This window comes from Sylvia atricapilla, chromosome 8 (genome assembly GCF_009819655.1).
Source record: "Sylvia atricapilla isolate bSylAtr1 chromosome 8, bSylAtr1.pri, whole genome shotgun sequence".
In the NCBI taxonomy this organism is placed as follows: Eukaryota; Metazoa; Chordata; class Aves; order Passeriformes; family Sylviidae; genus Sylvia; species Sylvia atricapilla.
The window spans coordinates 4577830-4598949 of NC_089147.1; the positions used below are offsets into that span (position 1 = coordinate 4577830).

Here is a 21120-nt window from a genome sequence, read left to right on the forward strand (position 1 = left end):
GGCGAGAGCGGTGAGAGCGCCGGGGGCCGGGCGGCCGATTTAAGGAGAAAGGCGGCGGGGCGGGGCGGGAGAGCGGGCACGGCCTCCCCCGGGCTGGGACACCCCCACACTGCCCCCCCCCCGGGCCAGCGACACCACCCCCGGGACAGCGACACCACCCCCGGGCCAGCGACATCCCTCCCCAGGACAGCGACATCCCTCCCCGGGACAGCGACACCATCCCGGGACAGCCACACCATCCCCGGACAGCGACATCCCTCCCCAGGACAGCGCCATCCCCTCCCCAGGACAGCGACACCATCCCGGGACAGCCACACCATCCCCGGACCGCGCCATCCCTCTCCAGGACAGCGACATCCCTCCCTGGGACAACGACACCATCCCGGGACAGCGACACCATCCCCCGGGACAGCCACACCATCCTCGGACCGCGACATCCCTCCCCAGCACAGCGACATCCCTCCCCAGGACAACGACATCCCTCCCCGGGACAGCGACACCACCCCCGGGACAGCGACATCCCTCCCCAGGGCAACGACATCCGCTCCCCAGGACAGTGACATCCTCCCTGGGACAGCGACATCATCCCCCAGGACAGTGACACCCACTTGGGACAGCAACAACCTCCCCGGGACAGCGACATTCCGTACCCACCAGAGGTTCCGGCGCTGCGGGGCAATTGAGCGGCGAAAGCACCGAAATCGCGACCTGCGGATTAAGATCGGGACAAAAGGCCGATAAGGCGCTCCCGCAAACAAGGGAACGGGGCTGTGAACGCTTCCCCACCTCAGGAATCACGGGGAAACAATCCAAAGCAAGCGCCGATAAGGTTTGCAGCTGATAAGGAGATGATGGGGGAGCGCTGGGCCGGTGCCGTAGTGGAAGGAGGGGAGCGATACATTAATTTATATGTAAATGTATGCAAATCTCAGGCATCCCCACCGGGAATGGCCGGGCCGGGGTTCCTGTGAGATTCCCGGCTCGGGAAGGCGCTGGCCGGTCCCCGAGGGATGGGAGGAAGGGAAAGATGCTCCCGAGCCTCCTGCTCGGCCCCGCGCTTCACCCGAGATGCTCAGAGCCGCAGGGCGAGGTGGATACCAGCAATTAGCAGAAGGTTAATCAACTGAAATAATAATAGGAAAAAAAAAAAAAAAAAAAAAAAAAAAAAAGGACATTTTCCACCATCCCACAGGCAGGCTGATCCCATTTATCCGGCAGCTGGGCACCGGCCAGAACCTATGGACAGCGGCTTCTCTGCCATCTGCTCTCTAGGCACATAAAAGGTGCTCTGAAAGGAGGTTTAATTACAACCAAGTGCGCTCCGAGGGACAGGGCATCCCTGCCAAAGCTGAGAGAGAACGGTTTAACAGAGCTGGAAACTAAGAAAAGCCTTTTTTTCTTTTTTTTTTTTTTTTTTTTTTTTTTTTTTTTTTTTTTTTTTTAAATTACAAGCCGATTAAACTTTTGAACTGACTCCCAATCTATAATTATTTAAGCGTACCTTTACCAGGCGCCGATAACCAAGCAGCTAATGAACTTTACAACCCATTAGGCAAGAGGAAATGCTGTTAACTGTTAGATGAGCTGCGACCAAGGAATTGAACTTGACAGCAACTACATCAACACAAAATAATTCAAAATATTTTCTCCTAGGGAAGGTTTAACAACGAGCCACTTGAGCAGGTAGAAGCAGCGTCCCAAGCACCAGAATTCAAATCACTCCATGGAACACAACAAAAACTTACCAAACTCTGTGCAAAACTTACTAAACTGCTGGTTAGCAGCTAAACCTTGGAAACCACGTGTATTCCAGTGTTCCCAGGTAAAGCTCCAGTGTGGAATCTTTACATCTGCACTTTTCCAATAACTTCTATGCTTTGCAAGAAAAGAGATCTCAGGAGAATCATCTGATTTCAGAAGCGACCCAAGCAGTAAAATTAAATAATTCACAGAAAATTGTCTTAATGTCAAAATGATTTGTGTTAAGAAGTCTAAAAACTCGAAAATATTTACAAGTCAAAAATCTTTTAAATGTATACATATATATATATATATACACACACACACACACACATATATATATACTTCCTCTCTATATATATATGGGGGATACACATATCTATATACATATATATGGATAGGTATCACGGCAAAATATTTCCAAGTAATTAATTATCCATTGCTTATCGACTACTTTTAATAGGCTTTGGGGTTTTGTAAGCTTGGGAGGTTTTTTGGTTGGTTGGTTGGGTTGGGTTTAGCCCCTTTTTAAATAAAGGCAAGTTTTAAGGAAAGGTGATGAGCTTTTAGTAAGAAACAAACAAATGAACAATAACCCCCACGAAACAAAAAAAATCCCAAAACCCATTAAAATAAAATAAAATTAAAAAAAAAAAAAAAAGGCAAAACAAAACCTCCCAAAACAGGCTCAGTAATGATGTCATAAACTCCTATTTGGAAGCAGGAGTGAAGTATTCAAAGATAAGTGAATTATTGTGTGGTTTCATCCTCCCCAGCCCAGAAAGGCTCTCTGCTCTCCTCTCACATTGCTGTGGTCAGATAACTTAGTTCTTGCAGTCCCTGGAGCCTTATCTCCACAAGCAGGAAAAAATTACACATAGTGGGAAAGCTGCAGGTTCTTTGTCAGTCAGAACTATAAGCTTCAGACTCTTTTTGGTAAGGACGTAAATCTTCTGTTGAGTATTAAAAGGATAGTATTTTCTGATATTAATTTTACAGTTGTCATGTGTTGCTATAGGACACAAAAAGAACCACATGAACACCATCAGCTTGTCAGAACAAAAAGAGGAGGGGGTTATTTTTTAAATTTATATAGATTTTGGACCATGACCAGGGATTGGAGGGTGAAGGTTGTTACCTCTCCAACCCCACTGGTCAAACCAGAAGTCCATCAATTGGCCCTCCTCAAGAGAGGAACGATAAACAAGAAGAACAGTTTACAATAACATTACTTTCGTTTACGTAAAAATCTGTGAGAAACTCTACTATAAAAATGCAAACATCAGAAGGCTGAAAAAGGTCAGAGTGACAGATGTAGGTACACAAAACCTGAATATAAACGCCTTGCTTTCCAGAATAACTGAGCTAAGTCTTTGGGGGAGGTTAATAAATTAGCTCACTGGAAAATTTGTTAATTGTCAATCTGATCTGTGTAGAAGTGGCTTAGACGAGCTGCACACCCAGCAATTATTATTTCCCCTTCACCTGACACAGAACAGTTCCCCAAGGCAGCAAACATTAACCACCAGAAAGGCCAAAAACGTGATTTGAAAAACACGCTCAGGAGTCTCCGTGGTGAAATATCTCCATCTCCTGCTTTTCAAAGGGATCTGGGGGATAGGAGGCTCCACCTAGAGATCACACGCTAGAAATTCTCCTGGAGCTGTGGTTGTCTGGGCACTGCTGCCAGGGATGCTGTGCCAACCCTGCCCTGCAATGCGACCCTCGGAGCACCCGGGCACACAAGGAAAGGGGGTGGAAGCAAGCAAAGGATGAAAAAAGGGCACATTTGGCCAGAGAGAAAAGGGTAAAATCTGAGTCTAGTAGGGTCTCGGCCAGAAAAGAGGATGAAGGACGTTTGGGAAGGCTGGAATGCTGAGAGGCCGAGCAAACTGCAGCATCTTGGACTTTGCAGAAAAGTTTTCTGGCTTTATTCTGTCTGTTTGCTTCATTATTACCATCATTTTGCTTCATGCCTTAATAGCTCCCTCTCCGATTTTCTGGGGGAAAAGTGTAACATCCCTACTTCTCACCTCCCAAAACCCCAGGACTTCTCCATTTTAACATAACAAAAGAAATCTTACAAAACCTTAAAGAAAAACCCGAAACCTGTAAAAAAAAAACCTAGATTCATTGCTACATACAGAAAAAAATGCCACTGCTTTGTAAGAGAATGGCTTCAACCCAGGGAATTTAAAACCCCACGTTCTTTCCCTGATACAATCTAGCCCGGGTGCTTGACAAGCATTAACTCCTGGCATAATTTACAAACTAAATGAGCCATCAGGGTGTCCTTTGTAAAGCCTGACACGAAGCCAAGCGACCTGCCCCGAGAAACAACTGCTAATCTGCACCGAGTGTGTCTTTGTGGTCGGGTGGCATTTCCTTCCCGTCCCGGGGCAAACCTACCAGCAGGAGCGCACGTAGCACACTGCAGACTGTAAAACAAGTGCCCAAACTCGGAAATTTTACAGGAGACAAATCCGAATTCTGCTCTGCGAACTCGCAGCGGAGGGCAGAGGTGACTCCGTGGCCCGACGTGCCCGGTTTGCCAGCGGGAGAACGCCAGAGTGGTTTGGATTCCTGCGGGATGCGCTCGCCGCGCATCCTGATACGCGAAATTCCACTCGTTTGAAATGCAAATCCCAAATTACAGCGTCAAAAGTGACATTTGGAAGGGCAGCGTGCAACGACTACTGCGCCATTTCACAAATGAGTACCAGTTTGTTTTCCTCAGAGGTTCCACGGAAAATCTCATGTGAAAAATCCAGGCACACACAACTCACAGGGCAGGATTCAGGTTTAAGTTTTCCGGAGCTGCCCTCAGTATTTCACTATTTCACGGGTTTAGCAGCCCAAGAAGGGCTTGGACAATCAATTAATTTAGGCTGTCCTATTCTGTTAATTAATGAAGGCTGTTCTACAAAGTCCAGATTATTATTAAGACATTAAACGAAACAGTTAAAAGGTAAAACTACACATAGCTGAGTGAGGGTTTCACTGCTTTAATTTCAACTTTTAGATTAAAATTCCCTATCCAATATTTCCCCTTCATTTCTTCCCTCTCACTCTATTTAAAATGGCATTGTTAAAACGACACTAATATTTCTGTTCCACATCTTCAGTGTACATATTAGGTGCACTCTGTAATTTCTCCATCCATTATGATACTTACTATACCACCCCTCCCCCCCAAAAAAAAGCCTAAAAAAAAGAGCAAAAATTAAAAAAAACCAAACCCCAAAACAACCCAACTCATAACACCACAAACCCCCCAACCCTCCCAAAAAAACCCAATCAACCTGGAACAGTCCAGTGACTTAACAACTGGAGTCTCCAGCTCAGTTTTTAAGTATGAAATACACTTTAAAAGCTGATTAGTACTAGACTTGACCGATTTTTAAAGCTGGAATGTGACCCCTAGGTGGTGCTGACATCCTGATATTCCACGAGGTTAAGGAATATTCCATTCTACTAAATTGTATCCTGGAGCATCATCCCTCAGCAGCTCCTCCAGGAATGTGCACTGCAGTCAGTAGTTCCATCTTCTGGAAGTATTTTATTTTAACACAGAGGGTTTAAATCTGTAGCCATACAGGATAATTTGATTTTTCTCTTCAGTGAAGGGGCAGAGTGCACAGCCAGGTGGTGGCAGTGGAATCTGGGTGATTGTGTCCAGTCTGTATCTCAGGAGAGTATTTCTGAGAGAGAACCCCTTCCCACCCATCAGTATAAAGACAGAAAAATCCATCTTACATTTTCTTCCTTCCCCTGGGATGTTTTTTTTTTTAATCAATATATTGTATAACATGTAAAACTTCCACAGAAGAAACACAGAGCAGCACAATAAAATCAGCTCAGTCTGTTCAGTTTCATTCCTAGCCTACACAACCTGATTAGACTGGAAGAATTAAGAGATGCTATGGCTGGATAAAGGAGAATCTGATCTCTTACACGCTGAAAAAGAATATATTGCTCTGATTAAATACTTGTCATGGTGCAAAGAAACTCAACCAGACATTATTTTAAGTTACCCAAACTGATTTATTGACAATTTAAATGTGACATATTTACAGCACTGTTTCTAAAATAATTTAACAATTTTCATAGATTTATAAAAGTACTGATAAATAGGAGACCCTGACAGTGACCAACCACAAATATTTCCCTATGCTACTGAACTACAACAGTAGTTCATTTCTTTTTTCATTTTTCTCTTTTTCCCTCTTTTGGTAAGTTCCATAATGGAGCTACTTTACCTCCACCCAATGTGTAAAATTGCCAATACCAAAATATAATAAAATGACCATGCAGTGTGAAAGCTGTACCAGAGCAAGTGATTTCAGATGTTAGACTACAGTAAAAATATTACAATGCAAAGTGTCTTCCACACAGAATGTACTTGTGAAAAAATAAGCTTTTAAAGAGCTAATGGTTTATTTTTATAGAAATGAAAACCTACAATACTAGTACAGACATTTACAGTAAATTCCAATTCTGTGCTAGTTTTCACATATATCTAAAGTCAAACAAAACCAGTAATTTACAGACACCATTGCCTTAAGACAGTGGCTAGTTAGCTTATGGATAAAAAAAAAAAAATAAACCAAAACCAAAAGAAGGTGCTGATATAATTTAAGGTTTTGAAATTAATTATATTCCATTCTCATATGACACCAATTATTCTGTCCCGGGATCAACAAATTGCTGTGGTAAAGCCATCCATATCTCTCAGGCAGGAAGTCAGTTTGGAAGTTGGAGAGAAGATGGACTTGCCTGATATGTGTCTTAGGTTCCAGTAGACAAAGAAAGTCTCACAAAGCTGGACAATCAGGATCACAGTAAGCAGCAGCACGAGATATTTGTGGGATTGGGATTAAAGCAAATGGTTTTTTTCCAAAAATGATGAAAAGTACACACCATCTAATCCAATACTTGAAATGTAAAGGTTCTCCTTGCTGGCATCGCTGATGCCCCGTAACACAATGTACACAAACGACAAATACTCACTTTTTTAAGAACACATATTGCACAGCAGTGGGTGCAACACCAGAACACTGGTACCCCCTGGCATAAATCTTATTTCAAAGAGCTGTTTCAAACTATGCTATCCAGAGCAACTCCAAGCCAACACTCAAACCCAGTCAGAATGGTCTGTGTACATCACTAACCCAAAAGTGTTTCAACAATGTGAGAGAAAACACAGGCACTTCAGATTCTTAGTGCACCAAAAGTTATAGGCCACGATTGCAGGACTAGGAACAGTTCAGTACCAATAACAACACAACTAAAGGAGCTCTTCCACTGACCAATACAGAAACAAGAACTGCTCACAAAGCACTGGGAAGGAAATCATTCTCAAAACAGTAACCAAACAATACATTTAAACATTTAAGAAAACATAATTGCTGCAAAGCCTAATGTAACACAACATAAACCCTACTCAGTTAAAAAGATCTAAAGTGTCCAAATTCCAAAGTCCAAATTCTCTTCTCCCCCCTCCAAAAACACCACTACATGCAGTCCATGGAAATCCAAATGTGCAAAAAAGTTATAACCCACCTTTAGGAGTGCATCAAAAATAGGCTGACTATTCAAAATATTATTTTAGTGGAAATTTTACAGCACCATAACTAGAATTCCAAGGGAGTTCAGAATTCTTGTTCCGATAGCAAATCAGTTTGACACTGTTGATCCTAAAGAACAGAAGAAACATTTTGTGCATTTCCTGGTATCTGAAAGTCACGGAGAGAAAAAATTCTCATACATGCCTAAAATCTTACTGTAGTTTAAGATGAAATTAAATAATCACATTTGTTGGCAACAAGTTCTCCACAACAGAGCATTAGTTGCAAATTTAGTAAATCTGCCAGATTAGGAATTAAAAGTTGCTGGTGCCTTGCTTACTTGCAGAAGCACTTTTTTCTTTTTAATGCATTTTGGGTTTTGTGTTTTTTTTTCCTAAACTGTGCAGTTTGGCCCCTCCCTAGTAAGGGATTAATCACTGCTAAGTGATTTACTATCAGGCTTTGAGAAAATGCCTAAGGTCCACCTCTGACCCTCAGCTGAAAGGCAACACACAAACACATTATATATACCCATGTGTGCACAGGAACACACACACACATACATATATATAACAGCAGTGCTCCGGTTTGTTTTGTTTTTGTTTTGTTTTGTTTTTTTTTTTTAATTTTTATTTTTGTTCTCATTTCCTGGAATTTTCTTTGGTTCAAAGTCCGAGCAAGGAAATTAAAGGACCGAACAAATGGATCATTCTCCAAACGCTTCCAATCCCTACACATCACTAACTGGAAGGCTTGCATCATCCAGATCCACAAGGCCAGGATCCTGTTCCTGAGTGCCATTTTTGCTCCGGGGTTCCCAGGGGCCGCCCCGGTCAGTCACTTTGGGAGTTGATTCTCTTGGAGCGACAGCCTGGATCTTGTAGCTCCTTGGCCTGGCCTTGGTAAAAGACTCGTGAAATCCTCGCTTCTCCAAGGCAGGGGGTTTGTGGAGAGGGGCTGTGGCCACAGGGCTGCCGTGAGGGGCTGTGGAATGTGAGCTGGCGGCGGCTGCGCCGGCAGGACGGACAGCATGGCCGGGTTCGGGAGAAGACTCGGGATGCTCCTGGGAAAAGAAGGGGATGTTGTCAGATGGAGTCGTTGATGTCACGTTGGAAAGATGCAGGTTCAGATTTCACGCTCACAAATAATAATCAAAAAACCGAAACAAAAATGGAGACAGAAAATACACAAAGCGAAGCATCAGCCACGGCAGCAGGAGGCAGGTGCTTTCTCGAGGCACTGCTTTACTGAGGGTGAGCTCACAGCAGGATGTGACAGCAACATCAGCTGCTGCACTTAATGAAATTGAGTTCTTAAATCAAGCACAGCAGCTCTGCAGACTTTATAATACAGTCCAGCAAATTGAGGCTCCTCATTTTACTAAGCTATTAAATAACCTCATGAAGATGCACACTCCAAAGACGATCGAAAGTCACATCTTTCCAAAAGAAAAACATATTCAGGCCTATTAATATATCAAGCATTTGTATCCTGAATCCTGAAGTAAAGCACATTTTACTGTACCCTCACCTTGGGATACCAAATCTCCCCAATTTCTCCCAAGGACCAAACAAAAATTTTAAGCTATCAAGACTATATAAAAATTTCCAAGGTAAATGACCTAGAGAAGAAACTGATACTTAAGCTACTCCTTCCAGTCAAGCTATTATTTTGTGTTTATTATCATTATTCTGCTGACCTTTACATAACTATCAAAATTATCTTCCACCATTTACTTACTGACAGAAACAAGTCCCCAGACTACCCAGGAATGATTTAATTGTCTGAAGCACAGGCATGGAATGCCATTTGGATGTCCTGGGACAGCCTGACCTGAAGAGGAACAAGAAGTTCCTTGGGTTCTGCACTGCATCCATCAGTTCTGTCAGGATGTCTGAAATCCCTGAGCAGAGCTGGGTTTGAAACACTCTGATCCAAATGCTGTGTGACACTGCAGTGAACTGTGTGTGCATTAGGAGCTGCAGCTGCTGCCAGTTCTGCCATCACCAGTGTTAGTCCAGGAACTAAAGGAATCTGCCAACCCATGTGCACACACAAATCAAGGCATTTCTCAAGCACATTTGTTAGCAAAAAAACCCAACCAAAACCAAACCCCAAACCCATCACAGATGTGTGTCCAAGATGCAAATAGACATCCTAAATGAAATACTTATTTTTTTTCCACAGTAGTTTTTCAAGTTTCTTTTAGAATGTTATGACATTCTTGTGACATATGAAGTAATAAATTTCACCAAAATGGATTCTGCCAAGTACTACGATATTTCTTTTTATAAATGAGCTTAATGTTATTGGATGAACCTGTGCAACTTTTTTTTGGACTTGAGTTTGGTGTGCAATTTCACTGAAGTATTTCACATCATTTACATTGCCTTATTTCATCCCTGACTTGATATTCCACTTAAGGAAAAAAGTTGGCTTTAGGAGAACTTATGATTCACTGATTTACCTACTGTTGTTCTTCTTATTAATAATTTCACTTCACCAAATAGGACAAAAGGGATATTAGGACAAGATCTCTGAATTTTTGCTAAGCTGCCCTGAAGGATACTCAGATTTTATTACTGGCTGTAATTTCACAGTTAAGAGACTGTGCTGCTGCACTACTCCTAAGGTGCCCTGCTTTGAACAGTCTATTGATTATACATTATCATATAATGCTTTTATGTCTGAAATAATCATTTCATGCAGAGACCTCATAAGCCATGCAAATCAGGATTCTATAGACCCTTCCAAATCCTAGAGTTACAACGTGCATGTTCTGTGTGCACTCATCTGTATTAGTTTGTGGGCAGCTTCAATTTAATCTTGCTTTGGCGCAGTTTCAAAACAAATGTAAAGTAAAATGGAAATATGAACTCTCATGCAAATTAGCTTTAGTACTTTCCTATTAAAGTGACATCACATCACTTCTGTTTAAGTATTTACTGTGCTTTGATGTATAAGCAGTGCTTTTGGCATTTTTCATTTCCAATCATTTCAAAAGCGAGAAAAAAACCCAGCGCAAACCTGCGAGTGAACGTTATTATTGATGAGTTAGTTTTCAGTAATGGTAATGACAACAGGTAGCATTATTTTTTAGTTTGTTTTACAGTGCAAATTAGTGTCTAGTCTTAGCCCTCTGTTAAGAAGGCGAGTTTCCATGAGAGCCCACATACGTGCTGCATTCACCAGTTCTTGATGTATACCTCTGTATACAAGGATTCGACAGCCTTCTGGCCTGCCGCATCTGGAACACAGTGCAAAGCTAAGATTAGAGTCACCTGGACTTGGGAGAGAGGACAACAGAGGGAACAAGAAGTGATGCAGACAGTCATAGCTACATTGCTCAGTTAGCCCCACACCAAAAAAAAAATAAACCAAAACAATGAAAGAAAAAGCATAAGGAAAGAACAGTTACCTGCACGTTTTCATTGCCCCCACAAAGAGAAAATTTGTAATAGCAAGTTTCATTTAAAAGCATTGAAGCAGCTACCAAAAATTGGTTGAGTGTTACCAGAGACATGGTATCAATGCAAATTTGTAGTCAAAAGGCAGGTTTGAATTATTTGATTTCAGATTATGGGGGTAATGATATATTCAGTTTATTACAAAACATCCCAGAGACAGAAAATGAAAAACACAGCATGCAATACCTGAACTGTGAAGTATTCCTGGTGCTACATCTGGACATAATTGGAGACACTGTGACACCAGAGTAACTCCCACTACTTTCCACAAGTTAATGACCTTTGTGCTAAACAACCAATTCAGTTTAAAGGCTAGTAGGTATGAAATGCTGGCATCCAGGTGGCTTCAGAAATATTAACACTTGTCACAGTGCCCCAGTTCAGTACTGCAAAATGTTGTTCTCACTGGATTTCCAACAGCAAGAACTAATTCATGTTAGCTCAGATATCTTATTTAGATTTTCACCTTTATCTGCATATACAATAAACTATCAGCAATAGGGAAATGATAATTTAGCAGTGAGAGCTGTTACAAAGAAATTAGGATATTGTCATTTGATTGCAAAACACAGCAATTAGCAGAAACACCTCACAGGAATTAGAAAGTTTTAATTTAACTCCCCAACTAGTAATAGTGACAGATCATACTGGACTTCTCTAGGTTAGCACTGCATTATCCACATGTTCAAGACAAACGATGCACAGAAAGTCACAGGTAGGACTAAACAAAATACTCCACTAAAAAAACCACAAAGTATTTGATGCCAGTCTGGTCGAAAGTCCATGCAAAGAGGCCACGTTACTACAGGACAGGAGAGAGGAAAGGCAAAAGGAAAAAAACAGGACTGAATGGCACAAGTGGACAGGAGCTAATGGCATCTCCTCTGAGGTGCAGGGTGACGTACAGAAGCCGCTGATCTCCCAGGTCCGCGCTGCGCTACGATGGCCCCGGAGATGGCCTTGATCCAGCTGTGCATGTCCTCAGGGCTGTCTGCCTGTAAACACCAACACCATGGTCATCAGCAACCCTCAGCCTGCTCACAACAGCACAACCACCTCACCCTGGAGCCCTCAGCCTCCCCACAACAGCCTCACCCTGCAACCCTCAGCCTGCCCACAACAGCACAACAACCTCACCCTGGAGCCCTCAGCCTGCCCACAACAGCACCACCCTACAACCCTCAGCCTGCCCACAACAGCACAACAACCTCACCCTATAACCCTCAGCCTGCTCACAACAGTCTCACCCTACAACTCCCAGCCTGCCCACTGTCCCACCACCTGCAGCAGCACAACCACCTCACCCTGCTGCTCAGTATCCTACTGAAACCCATGGAAATTAATTTCTTAACGCAGACATTTCTTAAGGTCTTACTCTGATTTTACTATTATATTTATATTTACTCTATAAAGCAGTAAATAAAAGATCCTGAAGATCACATTTTCCCCTGAAAATCCTGGCATGGTCAAAGTGAAGAAGTGCTGCTATTTCACTTTTAAAGCGTATTATAAATTCTGGCAGTCTCTTGGGTTTGCCCAAAGTTTAAAAAAAGAAATTACCTGCACATAAAAGGTTCGAGAAGTTGTTACAATTTCAAAGAGATTGTCTCTCATCATTATATCACTGCAAAATGAAATACAAAAATACTTCAAAAGCAAGTACAACTTTCCCATTCTATTTTAACAAGACTGCAGAACTGGCAGAGAATCAGAGCATTTGCTGTCTGACTTTTGCATTTCTTTATCACTCTGCTATTGGTTTTTTACTAATTTTAGCCCTAAGGCTCTTTAGTTTACCAGTGGCACATGTATTTTTATAGGAACATTTAAAATTATATAATATTAAGCCTAAAAGTATTTATCATACATTTTTAATTGGAACATTCTAAATCATGTGCTAACTTTAAGAATATTTATCATTCTAGTCAAATTTCTGTATGTAGCCTACTAAAGAAAAAACAGAAAAATCAGTCTCTCTCAAGTGCTACAAAAGCAATTATGCTTTAGTAAATTGCCATTTGGTAGGAGGGAAACAGCAGGGTGAAGAGTGTTCTCAGCCAGATTCATCCATCTAACATGAGTTAATGTCCTCTAAAGGTTTAGGGATTAGGGAAGCAGAATAGAGACTCCTGAAATTGCTGCCTCACATCAGACAGCACCCACACATAATATTCCCTTCTCCTGCCCTTGCCCAAATTTGAAACACAGAATTAATACAGAACCCTCAAAACCCATTTAATGCACAAAACAATGTGCTGTCCCATAAAGCAAGAACACCCCACATGCACACATCAAGCTCTTGGTTCTCCAAGGAGTAGCCTGGCCATGACCAAGCAGAGGATTCCATCCCATCAGTGCTTCCCTCCTCACCTCTGTTTGCATTCCTGAACTTTATGGACCTCTTTAAGTGGTATAACCCTGAGAGGTTCCTTTTCCTGAAAAAGGAAACATGTTTTACTACAGTGTATCTAAGAGCTTGAACAGAAAGCCAGAGGCCAGGACAGCAGCACTTTTACATAAATGAGACTTTCAAGGCATCACTTAGGAAGAAAGTGGTGTCAACCAAAATTTCGTTTGCTTTTTGAAGTATTCAACCAACCATGGCACTTGCAATGAAGAGGAGGACAAATCAAGAACTAAAACCTCTCAAAATATTAATTCCATACTATAATGAAGACAACCACCCTGTCCTCTTCCTCTAACCAGATCAGACAACTGACCCTGGCCTCAAGCAGCTCATTTCATTAAAATTTAGATTACATTAATTTGTTATGAAATGCTACCACAGAAGATGCTTTGTTAACTGGACTGCATGACATGGCTTTAAGTAACATTAACTGTATCCTACACTTAATACAGTTAAAGTACTACAAAGAAACGAGTCCTTAACACCTGTAAAAGAGCAAGTACTCTCAAAGCATTCTGAAATTGTGTTACCATAACAAAAGTAAGTGTTAAAGTTTTACAGAACAGGGGAAAAAAAAAGTGAGACTATTTGAACAGAAACACTTTCACTTTTCCCATGACAACATAATATCACACATACTATTATTTTCCGGTGGCTGTTGCAGTAAACCACCACCAAACAACTTATTTTACCTCCTACTGTTTTCTTTAAGCCAAGTTACAATGGATTGCTACAGTTGGCTACAACTTCCAGATAAAACAAAAGCTTTCAGCTCTGGAATGACTTCCCCTACTATTTCTATAACAGATACTTAGGGGATTTATGCTGAGCAAGCAGCAAATGTCACTTAAATGTCACCATCCTCTAAAAGCAGTTTTTATTAGATCCCTTTGCTCGATACCAGATCAAATGTAGAAAGTTTAAATCCAATGTTTTCAGTTATTGTGCTCCTCTTGTCTCTTCTCTGTTGTTCTTAGACTGAATCATCCATTAAAATGCATTTTCAAAGTAATACATCAACTGTGAACTGTTAAGATCATCTCTGGAGTACAGACACCTCTTGGAGAGAAAACTCCAGTTGAAAAATGATCATTTTCTGAGTCTTACATTGTCTGTACTCCACTATGCTCCTGTGGACTGACACAGGCTCAAGGAACATGATGAAACACCAAAAGTACAAGTATTTCTACCATCCTTCCATTACACTCTCCCACAGTACAACCCTTCACTGGGTTAGAACTTGTTTGTGAGCAATCTGAGCTCAGGTTTGTTTTTAAAATAAAAATAGAGGGTTTCTTACAGGCAATGAGTCAGAATTGTTCTGCTGACAGCTTAACAAAGATAATGATGCAAGATCAAACCCCTGCTACTGTTGCAGACGCCCTCATTAGAAATGAAATCAAAGTTAACTTCAGAAACAGCTTGAGATTTGGGTTCTTGACATTTTACATCTTAGGTTTGGCCTATAAGCTCAATTCTCCTTCATTTATAATACTCTGTAACACAGGTTTCATTCCTTAAGTATAGATTTTCTTACATTTAGTCTGTTTCCCCAAAAAAGGAATCCTAGACTTAACTGTCTTCAGAAGCAGCCATTTAATTTTTAAATGAAGCCTGAAGGCACTTAACATCTGGTCAAAATCAGCCAAAAACTTAAGAGTGACAAGGGAAGAAGAAAGGTCAGGAAACTAAAAGACACTCTGCAAAAGTTACTGTTGAATAGAAAATCAAAACTTTTTTGTCCATCTTGGCTGCCCTGGTGAAACAAATGCGTGGAGAAGATGCCATCATCTGGATGATAAAGCATAATTCTAACTTTAAATGAAGAATTGCAATATTGCAGTTTTGTCTTTCCCACAGTGATCAGCTGTTCCAACAACACAATTAATTATATAAGAGTGTAAAATGACAAAGTACTAATACAAAAATCAGGGTGACTGTAGAGTAGATCTTATGATTGTTCTTCAGTGCCCTACAGGCAGGTTCCCAAGCAGATTGAACAGTTGCTCCATTATTTTTTTTTTACACTTCCCACAATAATTTAAAGTAATTTAACATGAAAAGTTATTACAGTTCAGACCCAAGAGCTGCAGGAGCAGCAGAGCACATTTCTCAAACACAAGCATATTCCTTCAGATTTTTCTTGCAACTATCACTGGAAAATAACACAGAATTGGAAACTTACCAGTTCAGACTTGAAATATCCTATTGTGTTTTCATCTAATTGAAAGTATCTTCTCTTCCAGTTCTTCATCTGTTAAAGGAAAAGAAATAAATATTCATGGTTTTTATACATAAAATAAAATATACTTACATGTAATGTATTATGAATATATTGAATTATATTCACCATTCTAGTTTTTATTTATAGCATATGATACTGTGTAATCCTTTTTCATAACTATTAACTTTGAATAATGTCTTCATTGCAGTTTGTTATAATTACAAATTTTGCATCTTTAGTGTCCCCCAGATAATGATGCATATGCATAAATCTGCACAATGAGTGAATTTTTTTGAAAACTGAAAAAATTAAAAATTCTTTAAGCTACTATTTTCTAAGATTTATTCAAACTGTAGAAACAGCAGCAGCAGAACTACTCTGTGGGAAAAACTAAAAGACAATACAACACAGGTTTCTAGTTTATTTTTAACTAAAAAATGGATGTCACAAAAAGGAATTTCATAATATAAGATAAAAAGAGTCTGAGAACTCCAAGATGTGTATCCTGCTTCATCTGAACTATCTGTTTCTTCTTCCAGCAAGGTATCACATGAATAGCTCCACTTGTGGTAATCAGTCTGATAAGCTGTACAATTCTTCCTCTGAACTGAAAAAAAATCAGCTTTTTCCAAACATTTTACTGATTTAAAAAAGCAGGCACTGAACTTCTGTCCCAATTTAGGTGTTTTCAATAAGGAAAATAAGGATCTATGAAGAATGCAGAGCAGGAGAATTCCCAGCTGGACACACTAACTATCACATGGAAGTCTGTGTATGCACTTTGCCTCTCATTAAATAAGATATTTTAGATATTGTGATGTTCAACAATACAACACTAAAGAAAGTCAAGAAAAGAAGAAACATAGATAAATATCAAGCACTACTGGAGGATAAATTTCATCTTTAGTTAATCCTTATTACTGTCAGTAGTAATAAAATCACTGTCAATTGTCTTTTGTTTTTAATAATACTTACCACTGCTCCTTGTTTGACACAGTAACCAGCTTTGATAATGGCATTATCTGGGGGATGCTTAGCAGCAAAATAAGGAAGGTGAGTTTGTGACCGCTTCAAATAATTCCTGTCAGCCCCTTCACTGCCCTCACTGGCTTCTTCTTTCTAGAAAAAAAAGCAGGAAAGTTCAGAATACTCTCAGAGTTTATTTTCCAATGGTGAAGGAATTACTATGGTAGTTACAATAGGAAATAACTTTATCATCCCATGCTCACAAATCCCATTTCCAATTTGAAAGAACAAAATATTGTAAACTGTTTTCCAGAGACAACTGAGAACCCCCCAAGGGCTGAGTCCTTGTAAGCTGCTCTTAGAAATTAAGCTAAGAAAGAACTGAGTACTTTCAAATAATAATATTGACAAGCACCCAGTAAAAAAATTAGTACAGATTTAAACCCATGCATGTATTTAGTGGCAAACTTGTAACGTGGACATAACATTAGAGGTGGCTACAGCAAACAAAAAGTTATTTCTAGGACTGCAAGACATCAGAATTCACCAAATTTTAATGCATTTTGGGAGCATGCATGTCATGATTACATGATATTCATCTAATCTGTAACTATTTTCAGCTCAGGAAACTTTCAGCAACACATTCAGTTCTATCTTTAGCAGTGCACAGATTCTACTTCCATAAGCTTGTCCAGCTTCTCAAACTTTTTTTCCCACTTTTCCTCACAACTTCTTTCCCCTTTTTTTCTGTTAAAGGGGCAGAACTTCATCACTGTTAACATCAACTATTAATTTCACATGGACAAAAATATTATTATTATTATTATTATTATTACACAAAAAGCTATGTGTGAGCAAAAAAAAAAAAAAAAAAATCGGTACTCAAGTAATTCTTTAAAATCTTCTACAAAGGGAATAAAATCCTCACAACCCCCACTCAGTAGGAAAAAATAATATAAATAAATACTGCTTTGTGTGTCAAATAATAACCCAATGTTTGGAGGGTATTACCTGGGTGGGTGTAATGATGGGAACACCACCAACAATTTCTGTCCTGTAAGAGACTTGCTTCTTTCCACCTGGGCTTTCAGCTTGACGATTTGCATTATCCATTTGGCAGAGAGGATCAGACTGCTTTGGTACCTGCAGTTGGAATGTGAGAATTGACATCAGTTTCATGGAAAAAAAAGCCCTAGGCATTACTCAAGAATTTTGAGGCATTTTCAGCAAGACTTAACAAATGGTCATTAATTGTAAAAGGCTAAAAATGGCTTAGACAAAAATTTGTTGTAATGACTGTCCTTTAGTGCTCAAGAGAAAAATGGTGCCAATAAAGACATTTCAGTGGATGAAATCAGTTGCAAGCTTTGCCATGAAGTGTTTCAATCTTCAAGAAGCACTGCAAATTTATAGAACTGGTTCTTTATTTTTCAGCTGCTTTCAGTTTTAGTATGAAAGTGGAGAGGCCGCAGTGCCTGCAGAGCCAACACAGCAAGGCCATAAACACTGGGACTTTGGTCACACCAGGTATCTGACCAGTGTGACATTTGTCCTCACATGTACTTGGCATGAAGACTGTGCTACTGCCCCCATTAATCATACATACATTGCTAAATTCTGTCCAAAATGACCCTGCCTATCTATCTATCAATAGCTGTTAGATAATTCTCTCAAATGTGGAACTAAAGCCATCAGAACTCCACAGGAATTTGATTTCCCTGTACGAGTTTACTCAGTTTTCTGAGTAAACTTCTTTAACCTAAGAAATGCACTGACTACAAGACCTTTTTCCTTTCTAATCTCCTTCACCTCTAATATTAATATAGCAAATCTGAAGTGACTTCAACAAGAAGAGATCAAGTCTCACTTCCAAACACCCCACCCAGCAACCTACTGGTATTTACAGAAGACATTCAAACTCCTCCAGAAAGGACACACAAATTGTCCATCCAAGACTGTGACACATTCAAAACTTGGAATTGAACTGATCTAGACAAGAAACCAAAGCTACTTTATAGTCTGTGATTCAAGTTCCTGTGCCCAGGACTGCTTATTGTACAAGATTCAGCCTGCAGAGAAGTACAGACAGTGCTGAGAGCAGATGTCAGCCTAGGACAGTGTCCTGCTTGTCACCCCTTTGTCAGTGACTCCATCCCCAGCCAAGCCCAGCACTGAGCACATTCATGAGCCTCAGCTTTTCAAGAGCAGGGGCTTGTAGCTACAGCTTTGTGAGCAAGTGCTTCAGCTGTCACAAACTCCTCCTGAAAATGCTGCAGCCCAAGCCCACAACCACCTCCTCACACAAAGGCATTTTCAAACAGCACTCAGAAACGGGTACACGGCGTGCTAGGCTGCAGAGGCTCACAGTCATTCTGACATTATCAGCACTCAAGAGGACTAAAACATGCAATGAATCTTAGAGGATTACAATCTCCAGCAAGTAATGCTCATACTAAAATGAATAATTGAGTGATCTTAATTATTTGATTCAATAATTGGCCGTACTTAATACCATACTCGAGCTGCGAACAGATGAACGGTTCAAAGGCTTATTCCTTCAAAGACAAAATACTAATGATTTCACCAGCCATTTAAAATGCAAGATAAACAGAGGATAAACAGCATTCACTCTAAATTGATGTCATTATTTATTTAATTTTTTTGCTTAATTCCTTCAACTGGAAACAGCTCAGGCCTGGTTGTGGTACATCCTCCTTATGAAAAACCCAAGTGAGAAGGCTTTGTACTTCTGGGTTTTGGTTATTTTTTTAATTTATTAGTAGCAGTAGCATTTTTATAACCCCAAAGAACGGGCTCTACTAAAACAATGCAAAGAATTCATGTAAACATCCTTAGATAACCCAAAAATGAGAAAGTCACTGACAACAAAACACAAATGTGTGCACCCATGCTCAGAACCCCTTCTTTGTCAGGGTGTGCTGTCAGAAATGTTCACTGTCATCACTTCCCCAAAACTGGAGAAAATGAAACCATAACTTCTGCCTCCTGAAAAAACTGAGATAACACGTGGGGGTTTCTCTCATGAGATAACAACTTGTCCTGGTATAACCCAGAAAAGTAATTTAACATTTATCAGAAGAACCATCAGTGTTTCTTTGCATGGATGTTACTCAAAATCAGAAGAGTCTTTGGAGTTATTGATCAATATTTTAATGATACTTTAAGAAATACCAACTTTTGACAGCAGGTTGGAGTATGTGTATCTTTTCCTTGCTTGCTAGTCTCCTCAGGATTTTTCAAATAATATTAAGTATCCAGAGTTAATTTTAAATTATTAGAAAAAAAATCCTATGCTGCAATTAAAAAATATTATCTTTTGTCCAATTTCCAGAAAGTAAGTTAAACTCAAATTCAGGGGGAGTTCTGTACAGTTTCTCTAAGTACTATAAGTCAAGCCAAGACTTGCTTGTAATGATAGAAACTGGAGGCAAAGGTTACATTTAAACACCTTGAGACAAGTCACCATTTAAAAGCAAGGCTAAATATCAACTCAGCCACTTACTGTGATTTTGGTAGCTTTGTTCAGAACATTTACCCATTCAACTAGGTCCTGCTGATCATTGGCTTGTAGGAAGTATTTTCTCATCCCTGCATTCATAACTGTTAAAAACCATTATGAAAAGTTAACAACACTGAAATTTAGGAGTAAACTTAATATCATTATGAAGATTTGATTTCAGATGAAAATTCCATTGAAAGTATTTAAGTGCTCTGCTGTATTTCATTTTAGAAAGTCTTCCTAAGACACATAAATCTACTTGATTGCTTTATTCTAATAAAAATAGTAATTTAAGCTTTCCACTTAAATGGCATCATACAAACTTTGCAAAATGATTTTTCTGACATAGAAACGAAGTCTCAAATTTTATCAAAATCTTCTGCAGTTCCATTTCCTCTTTCTCACTTTCCCCAAGCAACAAGTTTTATACCTGGGATTTCTACAATTTCTCCTTTTAATCCTCTGCCCAGAATCTGTTAACCTTTGTGACATTATGAACACAACTGTGGTCACTGATTTACTTTCTTGAAAATATTTTTAATTGCTGGAAAAATCAGTATTAATTACTCAGTACACGATGCACAGGACCAAACAACTTTAAGACAGCTACAACACAAATTTGATTTTACTTTAGTGACTTGGCAGAGAAACATATTTTAATGAGTTTATATCTTCACCTCACAACACTTGGCATCCTTTATCCAAAAAGGACAAGCACATTTCAGCTTAACAGCAAAAAAATCACAGCTAATTCAAGAAACAAGAAGGTGTTAAGGTGAACGGTGATTAAAACGACCTGATTATAAAGACAAATTCATATTTTTTCTCTGCAAAGCATGAAAAGGTTTTTAATAAATTACAGACATTTAAGCCAGCATCTTGGATCATTCAGGTATTTTAGAGCTGGCCCACTAACAGGAGAAACTTGACAAGTGCTGAGGACAAAGCCCTCCACAGATGTGCACAGGCATCTGTAGATGGCACTGATCTGACACATTAGGTACTTACCTAAAATCAGGAGTTTTAGTATTATCTAAAGCTTCAGTAAATTTTAAACAAATTTAAACCTACAAGACATCCCAAGAATTTTTGTGGTTTTTTGGTTTTGGTGGCTTTTTTTTTTTGGGTGCAGCAACAGAAGCTGAAATTTGAATTAAGAGCATTGGCTGACAGTATTTTTAGGCCAATTAGATCAACATTTTCACCAGTAAAACAGATTCCAATAGTTA

The 21120-nt window shown here is 39.8% G+C and overlaps 1 protein-coding gene across 7 annotated transcripts in view; it reads right to left on the reverse strand.

Annotated features, from left to right (window-relative positions):
• Window positions 1-5760: 5760 nt before the first annotated feature.
• The window catches only part of PLEKHA1 (pleckstrin homology domain containing A1), a 31586-nt gene continuing 16226 nt past the window's right edge, over window positions 5761-21120 (reverse strand). For 3 of the 7 annotated variants that reach the window (XM_066323459.1, XM_066323460.1, XM_066323461.1), the window contains exons 5-12: window positions 19895-19992; window positions 17383-17514; window positions 16381-16524; window positions 15367-15435; window positions 13145-13209; window positions 12335-12398; window positions 11680-11769; window positions 5761-8370 (exon numbers count right to left, since the gene is read on the reverse strand). In XM_066323459.1, coding sequence (XP_066179556.1) covers window positions 8038-8370; window positions 11680-11769; window positions 12335-12398; window positions 13145-13209; window positions 15367-15435; window positions 16381-16524; window positions 17383-17514; window positions 19895-19992 — 995 coding nt within the window. In that variant the 3' untranslated portion in view covers window positions 5761-8037. Of the gene's footprint in view, window positions 8371-10483; window positions 10589-11679; window positions 11770-12334; window positions 12399-13144; window positions 13210-15366; window positions 15436-16380; window positions 16525-17382; window positions 17515-19894; window positions 19993-21120 lie in introns of all 7 variants that reach the window. The other 4 variants (XM_066323464.1, XM_066323462.1, XM_066323466.1 and 1 more) reach the window with 4 other exon arrangements.